The 14,573-nt window shown below is 31.7% G+C and overlaps 3 protein-coding genes across 7 annotated transcripts; 2 read left to right on the plus strand and 1 right to left on the minus strand.

Annotated features, from left to right (window-relative positions):
• The first annotated feature begins 212 nt into the window (after positions 1 to 212).
• LOC100500297 (uncharacterized) lies at positions 213 to 2,182 on the plus strand. Its single transcript, NM_001249081.2, is given in 4 exon segments — positions 213 to 406; positions 492 to 558; positions 642 to 725; positions 1,949 to 2,182. Coding segments are annotated over 4 exon segments (378 nt in total). The 5' UTR covers positions 213 to 244; the 3' UTR covers positions 2,014 to 2,182.
• Positions 2,183 to 2,785: 603 nt separating this feature from the next.
• LOC100799890 (actin-97) lies at positions 2,786 to 5,886 on the plus strand. Of its 5 annotated transcripts, none has more exons than XM_003553265.5 (6): positions 2,786 to 2,998; positions 3,473 to 3,522; positions 4,144 to 4,218; positions 4,313 to 4,706; positions 4,953 to 5,566; positions 5,655 to 5,886. In XM_003553265.5, exons 3-6 carry the CDS (start codon positions 4,159 to 4,161, stop codon positions 5,718 to 5,720), a joined length of 1,134 nt encoding a protein of 377 aa, XP_003553313.1. In that variant the 5' UTR covers positions 2,786 to 2,998; positions 3,473 to 3,522; positions 4,144 to 4,158; the 3' UTR covers positions 5,721 to 5,886. The 5 variants fall into 5 exon arrangements, with proteins under 5 accessions (XP_003553313.1, XP_040868737.1, XP_040868735.1 ...); XM_041012802.1 differs by having other exon boundaries at positions 2,842 to 2,998; positions 4,141 to 4,218; XM_041012803.1 differs by lacking the exon at positions 3,473 to 3,522 and having other exon boundaries at positions 2,801 to 2,998; positions 4,141 to 4,218.
• Positions 5,887 to 11,244: 5,358 nt separating this feature from the next.
• On the minus strand, positions 11,245 to 11,839 carry LOC100815905 (uncharacterized). The gene is made up of 2 exons (NM_001252877.2): positions 11,741 to 11,839; positions 11,245 to 11,651 (listed from the first exon to the last, which is right to left on the minus strand). The coding sequence occupies exons 1-2, from the start codon at positions 11,810 to 11,812 to the stop codon at positions 11,289 to 11,291; spliced, it is 435 nt and encodes a 144-aa protein (NP_001239806.1). The 5' UTR covers positions 11,813 to 11,839; the 3' UTR covers positions 11,245 to 11,288.
• Between the last annotated feature and the right edge of the window lie 2,734 nt (positions 11,840 to 14,573).

The raw sequence follows: 14,573 nt of genomic DNA on the forward strand, positions 1-14,573 counted from the left end.
CATTTTTAAAATCAATAATATAATGTTTAAAATTTATTATTACTATTATCAATACAATACTACGGAAAGAGAGAAAAAAAAAAGAATTGTTCGTATATGCTTTTTTTTTTTTTTTATAAATACGTTTTATTTTATCTTTAAAGTAAAAAAGAAAATATGATCTAAAGTCTAAACAGCGATATTAAGAGGAATTGAGTTGAAAGGGAAGCGGTGGGTTTAGGTTAGGGTTTGGTGAGCGATAGGGATGGCGAAGTTCAATGTGGTGCAGAAGAAAAGAAGAGCTCTAATAGCAGAGAAGAAGAGACAGCTTCACGGAGACCCTTTAACCGGCAAGCTCAAGATCAAGGACCAACCCCTTTCCCTATCCGGAAAACGCAAACGCAAGCTCTTCAAAAAATGGCGCCGGGTTCTCTCTCTCTCTCTCTCTCTTTTCAAATCATGACCCATCCTCACCCTAACCTAATCCCTTTGCCTGCGTTTTCACTTTTCAGGACCAAAAGGACGCCTTGCAGAATGGTTTGGTAACCATGGAAGATGTTCAAATGGCAGTTGCTGAAGGTATGTCACTATCTTACTTGCATATTTTGTATGTAATGTTTCATGGCCTCGCTTAAGCTGACATTGTTTTATTTTGTGAGCAGGGGATACCAAAGATGCCCCTAGACCTTCAGCAAAAATTCACTTGAAGAAGAAGACATTGAAACTTAAACAACTCAAGCGCAAAGGTAATTTCTTCTTCTATCTCGCACTAGCTTCCGTTCTTTCTATGAGTTGGAATACATTTGCATCAATAAATATATCTGTATATGTGAGTGCTCTCATAACATGTAACGACAACACCTTTCCAATGTAGTAGTAAGCAGATTTAAGCTTCGGATTGGATAAGGGGACTTCAATACTCTATCTGTGAGCCTCATTGTAAACTAAGCTTTAAAATTCATTTTTTACAAAATGATAAATTTTAACTTTAATCCTTGGTACATTTGATCTCACCTTACTGCAAAAATTGAACGTCCATTTTTTAGTTGTCAAGGCACATATAATATACCCTGTGAAAATTTGATGTTGACTATAGGACTAACCAACAAGATTTAATTTTCATTCTCATATACAAAGGGATAAATTTAAATTTTGGGCTGCATGGATGAAGATTGGATAAAATATGAACCCATTTACCATTGCATTACCATAGAATTTAGAATGACATTTGTATCCAGCTTTACAAAATTATATGAAGGGTTTAAAAGATTTCCTCTGGTGTTTGAGTTGATCTAGATTAAGTCAAGAGTCAAGACATGTTTTCTCTGCTTCTGGCTTTACTCAAGTGGGGATTATAAGCATGAAACCAGTGATGATGGGTTAGCTATGAGGATATAGAGGGGAGGGTCCATCTACTGCAGCCATTTGCTGTGTTTGGGATGGGATTCAAAAATATGAGCCATCTAACTTGCTGAGATCCATATCCTCGTTGCATCTGATCATGTCCGAAGTTGAAATTAAGAAATATATCCTACAAGTAATGAATAGGGTTGTACCGGATCTGTGATTTTACTTTATACACATCACACATGGCTTGCCCGTTGCCGTGGCAGACTGGCAGTCCATCATTGTTGGGTTCACATCTACAATACTAGTGATAAGATTGCATAAGCAAAATAACAGGATGAAATCAATTTAACTACATAGGAACTAGTTGTAGCTATTTGATTGCCCATGTGGGACTATGTTAAATGAAGTATGCTGAGAAGGTTTGTCAAATTGGAAACTTAAGAGTAAAAAATATGATGTTGTCATTTGGTGCTTTCTTAAAATGCTTAATCTTAGACAAAAGTTGACTGTTATGTAATTTCGTAGTTGTGGGGTAGGAAATTTTAAAAAATAACCTTCAAATTGTTTTTGCAAAATATTCTCTGTTTTAACTTTTAATATTTGCCGTGACATCAAACAGGGAAGAACAAAAGAAAATCTGATGTGCCTGCTGCTGATGTTTCAGCCGATGCAATGGTGGAATAAACAGGAAAAGCTTTAATATTCTACGTACTTGGTAGGGTGGAGGTAGAAGAGGCAATGTCTGATGGTATAAAATGTTGTAACCCTCGACTCGAGTGATTGTTATGGTATTCCTATATTTTATTTTATTTACTGACCTGCATTGATTAATAGAAATTAGATTAAAACATGGAAAATGCTTCTACCGTGACAGCATAACGTAATTTTAAAATTAGTTGCTATTTTTAAATTCTTAGATAGACATAGTATGAAGCAGTTTATGCACTTATCAACTGAAGTGACAATTAGTTGCTATTTTAAAATTCTTTTTTCGACGAAATGAATTTTGTTTTTACAAATCAATCGAGTTTTCTTTTTGTTGTGCGCAAACTGATTTTACATCGTGTCTGTGAATCTTCCCCCCTTTCAAATCAAACTGCAGGGACGAGAAGTTTGTGAGAGGGGGAATGGGAATCATATGTTTTTTAAAAAAAAAAATAATTTTAATAAAATTATGCTAAAATGAGTTACCTTCCAAAAGTCATTTTGTGGCTTATGGCCGTTTTAGATTTACATTGGATTATTTAAAATTACGTTTATATATATTAGTTAACCTCAAGTGTATAACACAAAATGACTTTTCTTTTATGTAACGGCAAAATGACATTACTGTTGATCACAGCCAGAAAGTATTACAGTTTGTTTGTCTGTATAATGTTTTTTCATGTTAAAAAAATGGTCGTTATTTTGCGCATAAAAATAAAGACATAGCATCAACTTGTATAATGGACAGCTATTTGCCCTAACGCGGCAATATCTTAAGATACACCAAGACCAAACATCCATTAACAACAGAAATCTTGATCCGCTTGTGAATTACTAATTAACTTTCCGTCGCAAATGAGGAAGCTGCATCCACTTTTAGCAGTTAGAAATTGAGCACTTGGCGTTTGTAGTACCTGCAGAGTCGCATGATTTTAAGCCTGAACAACTCACCATGCATAACTAGGTTCGAACAAGTCATACTTTGTCGATATCTTTTTCAATGTTTTGCTGGCATTCTTAAATCTTAATATTGTGGTTATAAAAGTGGGTCCTCAAGTAATATTAAATTGAAAGTTGATTCATCTGAAAGGCTGTGTGTAGAATCATTGATGTATTTTCTTAAATCTTTGCCTTGACACTCCACTCCATAATTAGAGGAAAAGAAAAGAAGGGGTGGGGTGGGGTGTTCATCTTTTCCTTTTTCCTGTCCGTTCTTTTTTATACATTGAAATTAACCTTCCGTAAATTCCTCTCTATTTGGTATGTATAGAGAAAGAGAGAATGAATGGGTAAAATATAAATGTAGTAGCTCCGTTCCGTCAATTTCTCTTTCTCTCTCCAAAATTAAAACGGGGAGCGAGGATCCAACGGTCCCAATTGGGTGTGATGGTTGTTATATTCATTTGAATTAATTTGGTTCATTTTGTGTGTTTCTCAGAGAATCGCTCTTCTTCCATCCTTTCCTCTCCTCTCTCCGCATTTCCCAAGGTAGGCATTGTATTCTCCGCCCCAGCAATCGCATTGTCAAATTTTCAATTCATCTACTTTGCCTTGTTTAATTCTCTGCAATGTCATTGTCATTGTGTTCTAGTTATTTAGATTTGTTGCGGATAGGGCTGGATCTGTCAATGTTAAGGCCATTCTATTCACACCATTAATCTGTATCTCTGTTTGTTAGTTTTGTAAATTACTGGCTCTGCTTTCTCCCTTCCCACAGGATAGGAGATTTCATAAATCATTCCTCCTGTCTATTCTTTTTCCTTGGACCTAGTTTTATTTATTTTTTAATTTGTTCAATATATAGTAGATAATTAATTTGTGGCTAAATAGTGAGTGCATTGTTCGGTCTCTGTTTTTTGTTGTAATTTAAGCAAAAAAAAAAGAAGAGAAATGCTAGTAACACACTACTCCTTTCATGTTGGTTGAAACTTGAAATTTATTGAAAATCAGAATTTTGTGGGTCACATATCCTATGTCATTTTGTAATTTTCAATTAATTTTAATCAATAAAATAGTGTATTGTTAATACTCCTAAAAAATATATATTGGTCTCATCACTCATGTCATGCCATCCCTTGCCACTACAACTATTTGTTGTTTATCCAGCAGAGCAGATATTAGAAGATGGCAGACGCTGAGGATATTCAACCCCTTGTTTGCGACAATGGAACAGGAATGGTTAAGGTACAGAATGCACACTTTTTCGTTTGATGCTTCTCGAGGGAATTGTTTTGCGTTAACTTTTCCCCTTCGTTCTAATTGCAATGTGTCTTTTCAGGCAGGATTTGCAGGAGATGATGCCCCACGTGCTGTGTTTCCTAGCATTGTTGGTCGTCCTCGTCACACTGGTGTGATGGTTGGTATGGGCCAGAAAGATGCATATGTTGGTGATGAAGCACAGTCTAAACGTGGTATTCTGACTCTCAAGTATCCGATTGAGCATGGTATTGTTAGCAACTGGGATGATATGGAAAAGATTTGGCATCATACCTTCTATAATGAGCTTCGTGTGGCCCCAGAAGAACATCCAGTTCTGTTGACGGAGGCTCCTCTTAACCCTAAGGCTAACCGTGAGAAGATGACCCAAATTATGTTTGAGACCTTTAATGCCCCTGCTATGTATGTTGCTATTCAGGCTGTTCTTTCACTGTATGCCAGTGGCCGTACGACTGGTAAGATATTCTTGAACATTATTTGGTTTTGTTAGGTTCAGATTGTAGTATGAGCTTATCCGTACAGTGAGAGTGTCATCAGACAGCATGCACCTGGTTTACAATGGAATGATTCTTTATTGTAGAAAATTGTTTTAAAACTATCAGTGTCGTCATCAACCAGGAGGTGCTCCTATATTGTCTGTTTTTTTTTCTTTCTCCATTTCAGTTTTCCAATATGATGATGATCTATTTTCCTTTTTGCAGGTATTGTGTTGGATTCTGGGGATGGTGTCAGCCACACAGTGCCTATCTATGAGGGTTATGCCCTCCCACATGCAATCCTTCGTCTTGATTTGGGTGGTCGTGACCTCACAGATTTCTTGATGAAGATTTTGACTGAACGTGGATATTCTTTTACCACCTCAGCAGAGCGTGAAATTGTGAGGGATATGAAGGAAAAGCTGGCTTACATAGCCCTCGACTATGAGCAAGAGCTAGAGACATCCAAGACCAGCTCTTCAGTGGAGAAGAGCTATGAGTTGCCTGATGGGCAGGTTATCACTATTGGCGCTGAGCGTTTCAGGTGTCCGGAGGTCTTGTACCAACCATCCATGGTAGGAATGGAAGCATCAGGCATTCATGAAACAACATACAACTCCATAATGAAATGTGATGTTGACATCAGGAAAGACCTGTACGGTAACATTGTCCTTTCAGGAGGTACAACCATGTTTCCTGGCATCGCTGATAGAATGAGCAAGGAAATTTCTGCTTTAGCCCCAAGTAGCATGAAGATCAAGGTGGTAGCACCTCCTGAGAGAAAGTACAGTGTCTGGATTGGAGGTTCTATCTTGGCATCCCTGAGCACCTTCCAGCAGGTCTGTTTCTGTTCTTTAATATGACTAATTAACTATTAACTATTGCTTTGAATGCTTGCTAATGATACAAACTGTCGCTTGAGTGCAGATGTGGATTGCGAAGGCAGAGTACGACGAGTCTGGACCATCAATTGTTCATAGAAAGTGCTTCTAAATTGTTTGGTTGATAGGGTTATTGAAGAAAAAGATAGCTGTTTTATTCCTCGGGAAGAAGTGCTGCTTGCTTGTAACCCTTTCATTCTATTCTAACTTTTGTTATCTGTTTACGTTATTCTCTGGAGTAATGATTTGGAGAAGGCGAGGAGTTTGTTTTGTCAAAACGGTGCAATTCTTCAGTATTATTATATATTTTGATTTTGATTTTTTGAGATTCATTATGCGTCTGAATTAGCATAAACTATCAAATGAACTATGGTATGCAAAATTATGATCCCAATATTTTGCATTAGATATTTTTATAGCCGAGGAGGGTACGGCTAATATGATCATTGCTATTGAGATATGGGATTATATTCTAGGTTCGCGGACACGGGATATGAAAATTCGGTTATTCTTCCCACTTGATTGACATTTAGCAATGGGAATTCAGGAAGAATTTCTCTGCATACCAGTTCTGTACCCCCATGGACATGAGCACAAGCTCTCTAATCAAAGATTCACCTTGGAACCCGAAATTTGGAACCAGTTCATAGGATTACTAATGATGGAGCAACGATAAGAGCAACCAAAACTGAGGGTTGCTGTATAATATTACCTCTTTTTTCATATTTTGATGTTTTAGCTTCTCATTTTTTCTCAAAAATAATTGACGATTTAGAATTTTAAAGTCTAATAAATGTTTTTTTCTCAAATATTTTCTTATTTAATACCCACTATTAGTGTCTCCTGTCTAGTGGTGTGGTGTATGCATCAAAGATTAATGTATTAAGTAAAGATATTTTAGTCAAAATATAATAATTTTTAGTTTTATTAAATATTTTTTAATCTATGTACAATAATCTTAAATATTAATTTTGTTAAAAAATGAAATTTAAACATTAAAATATATGAGAATGAGATATAATATACATCTTATATATATATATATATATATATATATATATATATATTAAAGTAAAACTGTTATGATTGAAAATATTTTAATTTATCCCTTTTTTAATTAGTCTTAAATTTCTGGAAGGAATTGACTCATCTCATAGCCGCAAAAATGTGAGTTCGATTTATGTTACTAAACAAGAATGTATGTACTAAACTTTTTGACATTAAAAATATAATTTAAGATTTTTTTAAAAATTAAAAAAAATTATAATGCTAAATTTACTTAGATATTTAAAAAAATATTTTTAGTTATTATTTTCAGAAATTATTTTAAAATAATCACATAAAAAATATATATATAAGTAAAAAAACAAAAGTATTAAGGTAGTAATTATTTGATGCTATTAATATAAGTATTTTTTTTTATAAATATTTTAATGAATTCATAGTTTTCTTATATAGTATTAATTATTATATTTATTAAATTTAATAAATATAATATAAATATTTAAATGAATTCATAGTTTTCTTATATAATATTAATTATTCATATTTATTTAAATGCAATACATGTATATTAGATGTACAGCCTTCTAAATGGATCTATTTATTTTAAAAATCTATTATTAAAGTAAACATAATCATTTGAAAATTTAATATAATATATATAAATTGACACATACATATAATTAATCTCATAATTTATATTTTTAATTATTTTTAAAAATAACGTAATTTATTTATTTTTCTTTATATACCACATCCACAAATTTGAAATCACTAATTTTTAGATATCAAGGAGAAATTTGAAACCACTAATTAATTTGCGCGCTGGTTTAAAAAATAACTCTTATTATAATAACTTGATAGAATAACATTCTGATATTGCAATTTTTTTATAAACCAATGTCAATTGAATTTTTGGGATATTAATAAATAAGTCGTTTATAAGTGATTTTATATAAATAAATTATAATACTATTTATTAAAATACATACCAAATTAAATGAAAACAACTTATTTAATATTATCACAAATAAAGTTGGAATGATTAATAATATAAACAAATTACCTATTATATAAATTTTATATTTGTTAAAAAATATACTTAATTATTTTTATGAAAGTATAATATTAATTGATTTTTTAAATTTACATATAATTTAACTTAATAATTAATAGTTAAGTATTTTTTAAAATTGCTTTTTATATACATATTCTATATTATTAAAATATTAATTTACTTTTAACCGAAAACTCAAATGTCCTTGCATTGAGTCGCCGTATGTTTTTATTTAGATAAATGTTAATAACCATTTTTCTATCCAATTTGTTTTATAGATTTTATTTTAATTGAAATTTTTATAATGCTAATTACCTTAATTTAAAATTTTTCCAACAACGTTACTGTTAATAAATATCCAATATTTCCTTTTAAGTATTAATACTACTAATAAAAATAAAATAATATTTTTCTTACCTAACTAGCATCTCCAATGAAGTGCTTTTATAACTTTAAGTAAGTTACTAACCTTTTTCTTTTCACTGAAATATATAAGATGACATTGCTAATATAAACAATAACGTTGCTTAACAAGTTTGTACGATAAATAACATATTTTTTAAGTACGGTAAGACTCACAAAATTAAGTTAAACATTCATTTTAATAGCATTAATATTAAAATAAATTTTAATATAAAGTAGTTAAAGTTACATGAAATTATAAGACCTAATAAATTAAAATAAGTAACTCATCTAATTAATTATGTATTGTATAGATGTTCTAAGATGTTTCATATTTCTTTTTTAAAAAAAGAAGCTTCATATTTATAGTATTTATAGTACTCCTTCCGTTCATATTTATAATTAATCTCGGTAATTAATAACTCATTTACTTTTTATATACAATATTTGTATTTGATTAAGGATAGTCTTAAAAAAAATATTTAATACAAATAATATTGATTTTTTAAAATGACATATTTTAGATTATTTTTTTCTTTCTCAAACATCATATACGATGAATTTGTTTAAATTTTAAAAAATAATTAAAAAAAACACTTTTTATGAAAGTGGTTTTTAAGATAAGAAACAAATATGATTTATTTCTTAAAATAAGTAAAAAATTATTTTTTTAAAGCACAAGCAGACTAATACACTAAATAAAAAAGCTGCTTCAACAAACAAATTCAAACATAATCTGGAACGGAGGGATGGTGTAAGAAAGAAAACAAAAAAAGGTTTATCATTAAAAAGATATAAATTTAATTAGGATCCATTTGTTTATATTTTTTTAGAAAAAAATGAAGATTTTTTTAATCATTCTTTTTCTTTTAAAAGGGAATTTCATAAACGTTTACATCAGATTCATGCATATCCCAGCTGGTTCTTGATCTGATAAGCGTCCATTCAATTTGTGGAATGTAAGTATATATATAGAGGGGCGAGGCATAAATTATTGAGAGGGAGAAAGTGTGAAATTAAGATTGAGATGATGGAGAGTCATGAGGGTGGGGACAATAGCAATGGTGAGGGAGGGAAGAGGAAGAAGAACGAAACATTATTCTCGGAGATAACAAAGGACACCGTATCAAAAATAAAACGGCATTGTTATCGGTCACGCGGCGGAAATGAACCGAAGTTGTGTACAATCCATGACAACACATCACCAGGCTATCAATGGCTGCTCCCCGGTTGGGTAGCAGAAGAACGCCACATGATGTCGGGCAGGGTCTACAGGGTACGTATTGTATACTCATTTTTTATTTATTTATTCTAAAATGCTTCAATTTCAAACATTGTTGTTCATGTGCACTTCATGCATGCAGTACTACTATGACCGACAAGGGCGTCAATATAGAAGCCAGAGCGAGGTTGTAGCTGCATGGGAGAAAATCGGGGTGGTTCTCATTGATGACTAAGCAACATATCTATCTCTAATCTGTTGGATGTTTCATTACCTGTTTGCTAGCTATAATTATTCACTTCACTGCTGTAACCCATATGATTTTACTTTCATAAACAGAATCTCTGTGTTTAAACACAAGTTTATTTTCACCGGAAAATTGGTACCTGATTGTTACAGTGTTTATTTACTTAAAGCTAGATTTCTTCTTCTTCTTTTTGTTGAAATAATTAGGCTATCTATCTATGTTTGATTGTTGTTTTGTTATGTGTATCACTAATTAATGGACTCTCTTACTAATGACAAAAACTAAAATCCAACATAAAGAGATGTTAGGTAGTTAAAAAAATAGTTTTGGTCGTAAAATTAAAATGAATTATTTGATAGGTATAGAAATATATATTTAAAAGCTTTAAATAAATAAAGCATAATTTAATAAAACTGTAGTTTTGAAACTCACCTCGATCAGTATGAATGGGAAGCACAAAATGTGGTACTGAGAGTGTCTTAAAAGCTCACTAGCTAGCGCCCTAGGCTTTAGCAGAAGCTTCTTTTACAAAAAAATTAATTGTCTTCGGTCATTTTAAACTTAAGGGGCGCTGCTCTTTAATTCTTTATCATCCTTCTGATTCTGAATTTCATATCCATACCTTTTGGCATTGGTTATTATCCATAAAGTAAGCTATAAGCATGCGCTCCCTCTGTTAACTACTATTGTGTGTGATTATGGAAGACATCAGATATCAAATAAAGTCAAAAGCTAAACCAACTATATTTTAAAAGGGTTTGTCTAACGGAGGCTTATTAAAAATAAAACTGGGGCGTACTGTCGAAAGAAAATTAATAAATCAACTAATAATGGTTAATTTAGCTTCTTTTTTTTAATGGTGGGATGATATATGATTACAATTATATATCATATTAGATTCAAATAATACACTAGTAAAAGCTAAATTTTAGGGATGTGTGTTGTTGGCTTCGTCATTCCAATTGCAATGGTATTATAAAGCCAAAATTTGCATCTAAAAAAAAAACAAAGCCAAAATTTAGGGATGTGTGTTCTAAATTGTTGGCAACTTATATTGTGTGGAAATTGTTTAGGTGCACGCGGGGCCAGGGCCTTGTGATTAATAATTAATTTTGTTAGTAACGGAAATGATTCATGAATACTATTACTTCAATATTGAGGCAATAATTTTCTTTGTATACTCGAATCAACCATTATATTTTTTAATTTCAATTCAGAATTTTCTCAGCCTTAGGGGGAACAAATTATAATACTTTTTTGTAGTCTGATTATAACACATGCTCCGTTCCATCTTAATATATTTAAAAATCTAACTAGTGTCCTAATTTAACTGCTTAAGAAAGTAATTGGAGAAAGGTTCTTTACTGGAAGAGGTCTTGGGAATTGGGCGAGGGGTTTCTCTGCTACACTATAAATTGAAAAACATGGTTAAGTGATACGTGAAAATTGGTCAGGATGACATATACAGCCATAGGTAATATAATAATAATGTCATGTATAAATAGATGGATCTTGTTAATCACTTAGGTGATTGATTAAAGAACTAAAATGAAAAAAATATTTATTTTAAAAACTATAATAAAACATAAAAAAATAGAAATAATATAATTTTACATATTTCAATAATAATTTTTTAATTAGTGTGTTAAAGAGACAGATTAATATTTGTGTATATAGATAGCATGGCACTGCACTTGAGGGTTTGTGAATTAAACTGAAAAAAGCATGTTAATTGATACAAGAGAAATGATTACATGATGGAACATGCATTTACGTTGTCGTCGCTGAAAAAGGAGAGAAAGTTGTCTTGGGCATGAGATGAAGGCTGGAAGACGTTTCTAACATAACCGGAGGGTGCTCTACGGTCATATACTCCGGGGGCATAAGGATGGTAGACCAGATGCTGTTCAACATATGGCCAAAACTGAGCTCTTACTTTCCCTGTGCTCCTTACCCTCTTCAGCACCTTCTTTGGATCCACATATCCTCTCACTACCACCCTGCTCTCCTTTCTGTTCACCTCCACAGATTTCACTCCTTTTATTGAACTCACTGCATTTCTCACTCTTCTTTCGCAACCATCGCAGTCCATTCTCACTTTTATCTCTGCTGTCTGCAACATAATATATATCTCAAGGAATCATACAATTAATTATAGAATTCACTATTGCCTCTCTCTCTCTCTATATACTTCATTCTTACCTGCATTGCTTTCTGCTTGGTCCTAGTGCTGGTTACAGTGCAAAAGTTGGAGAGGTAATCTAGTGCACCCATTTTCTAGAAATCAAACCAAAGCCAGATAGTGAGAGTGTGATTCATGAATGGTGTTTATATAGGGGAGTCTCTAAAAGATTCAGAGGACTAATTAAGGCGCAAAAGCAGGTTTCTTGATAATTATATTATAAACTGTAATTATTACAGGGGACATTTGCTCGTAAAAGATCACCAACTGTGCTATGTTTTATTGACTTTTTTTTAGAATCTTTATATTTATTTTGTACAATCATTATTATGCTTTACTTTTCCACAGTTCACTAACAAATTGCTCCAATAATGCCTTTTATTATATGATTATAATCACTGTGTTATATATTGAATGGTTCAATATCTTATTTCGTGTTCATAAGAATTTTCTTTTTTTCTTTTAATATTTTTCAAAAACACACTAAAAAGTAAAAAGAAAAATAAAGAACAATTCATAATATTTATCGTAAAGTAATTAAGGGTATTCTAATTAAAAGTTAAGTAATATAAAAGATAACTTTAAAAAAATCTTATAAAAATGAGACAAATAAATATAAAAAGAGTCTTATATAAATGAATATATTATAATTCTCTCATTTGCAATTTTGACCCAAAACCCATCATTTGAGCTACATTTTCTCTTGTATAAAAACAGTCTAATTCCAACAAAAAAATACAGCCTAATTAAAATTATATCCATTGTGATTAAAGAATTTGAAAAATAAACTATATGCAGTGACAGTTTTATATCCTACCATCTAAATATAAATTATCATGATAATTTTGTTTACTTTCATTATAATTATCTTAAATCATATTAACGATAATTTTTAATTGATTGAAATTAAAATACAAAAGTATATTATATTATTATTGTATGATCATTAACCTCAAAGTATATACAAAAAGATTATCTAAGACAGTTTCAAAATATTTAGCTTAATATTGATAGGATATGAAGTATGAACAAATACTTAAGAATTTTAAAATTTTATTAAACATAAATATGTGTACACAAATATACTCTCAGATATTTATAGACTTCCAACCTCAAATGCTAGTAACACGCATGGCGTTAGCATCCTAGTTTCCAGAGCTAGAGGGGTTGCGTACTTGCGTAGTATGTAACTATGCATGAGATCTTAGGTCTGATATTTATTGTCACCATTGTACACCAAAAATGAGAAAATACTTGAGGGAAGTCACAAAAACTCGTATAACTACTGCTTGTAAAGCTATTTACTCGAGTGAACAAACTGCGAACACGATGAGATACCATTGAAAACTAGCTAACTACATGGGGTCTTATGAATATAGTTAGATCTGAACGGAAGTGCCTAATTAATAAACCATTAATTCACATAATATGGGTTATGATTTCAATTATTGTCTACTAGTAACTAGTAATTAATTGATGTCTTCAGTTTGGTTCATATTTTATTTTTTATTGGTTCCCACTCTGTTAAAAAGGTTTGCAAAACTTGGTTAGAAAATGAAACATAAATGCTAATATACTATACCAGAAAGATCTAACTCAGTAAACTTTTCTGTATTGTGTTTAATTCTTATAAATAAAAAAATAAATACTAGTACTATATATTAGTTACTATTGTACATGGCCCAATATGGGCATTATTCTACTCCGAAAGAGATAAGATATGGTTATAAGATGTATTAATTAAGTCGAAATAAAAAACAAGAGCGGCGCTACGGCGGGACCGATTAAGTTGAAGGAGAAGCAACCATGGAATATGATTTAATACTTTCCGCAAGCATAATGTTGATTAATGATTATCGATTCAATCCCAATCCCAATGCAAGGGCTCAATAATTTGTTATTGTTTGTTGCCTACCGAAAGTGTAAAGTTGCTCTTCTTTAGACCCATCAGAAATACAAAAATAATGAGCACGATCAAAACTTTTGGTTGAGTTGTTTGTGGAGATGGATATATATAAGGTATATAATTAACGAATGATATGAAGTACGGAACAACACAAAACGTAGACCATTAGATAAAATAAACGGATGGGATGTGTGACCTTAACTGGTAGAGTAGGCAATTTTCAAACTTTCTGAAATTGCAACTCAGTCCCGATATGATTATGAATTATGTAAGTTTGCTGCAATTGCAAAAAGATAAATATGATTGAAGAATGAAGAGAAAAAAAAAAAAAGCCTATCTATCAGAGGGAGGCAGCCACATTGTTCAAGGGGATTTTGTTGGGTAACCACACCATACTTTTCAATAATAGTGGATGACTTTTCTCATGTCATTTGGATATATCTACTCGTTGATAAGAAAAAAAGTGTCACGCATATTACAAATTAAATTTCTTTTCCATGGTTGAGGGGCAGTGTTACAAACAAGTGACAATGAAATGGAGTTCACATGCACAAAGAACTATTTTCTTGAACATGACACGGTTTTCCAAACCTACTATGCAGGATGTTGTTTCAAGAACCTATACTATACATAGGCACATTTTGGATGTGTGTTCCAACAATTGGCTATTTGATCATCGTACTCGATCTACTAATTTGAATGGGAAGACACCTATAAAATTCTTCATTGGCAATTGCCTTCATACCAACTTCAGGGTCTTTAGGTCGTTGTGTTATGCACACAATCAATCTGAAATGGAACAATAGCAGAGGTCACATGCCAAGGATGGAAATTGTATTACATGGAAACCAATGACTTCTTTGTATCACAAGATGTGAATTTATTTGAATTTGAATTCCTGTTTGCACAAGAAATCATTACACCTAGCCATGATCCTTCTATTGATG

Source organism: Glycine max, chromosome 19, assembly GCF_000004515.6.
Source record: "Glycine max cultivar Williams 82 chromosome 19, Glycine_max_v4.0, whole genome shotgun sequence".
NCBI classification, from domain to species: Eukaryota; Viridiplantae; Streptophyta; class Magnoliopsida; order Fabales; family Fabaceae; genus Glycine; species Glycine max.

Coding starts and splice junctions, on each gene's coding strand:
- LOC100799890 (XM_003553265.5), top strand. CDS start 4,159: ATGGCAGACGCTGAGGATATTCAACCCCTTGTTTGCGACAATGGAACA. Junction 4,219..4,312: donor ATGGAACAGGAATGGTTAAG/GTACAGAATGCA, acceptor GTGTCTTTTCAG/GCAGGATTTGCAGGAGATGA. Junction 4,707..4,952: donor TGCCAGTGGCCGTACGACTG/GTAAGATATTCT, acceptor TCCTTTTTGCAG/GTATTGTGTTGGATTCTGGG.
- LOC100815905 (NM_001252877.2), bottom strand. CDS start 11,812: ATGGGTGCACTAGATTACCTCTCCAACTTTTGCACTGTAACCAGCACT. Junction 11,652..11,740: donor CCAAGCAGAAAGCAATGCAG/GTAAGAATGAAG, acceptor ATTATGTTGCAG/ACAGCAGAGATAAAAGTGAG.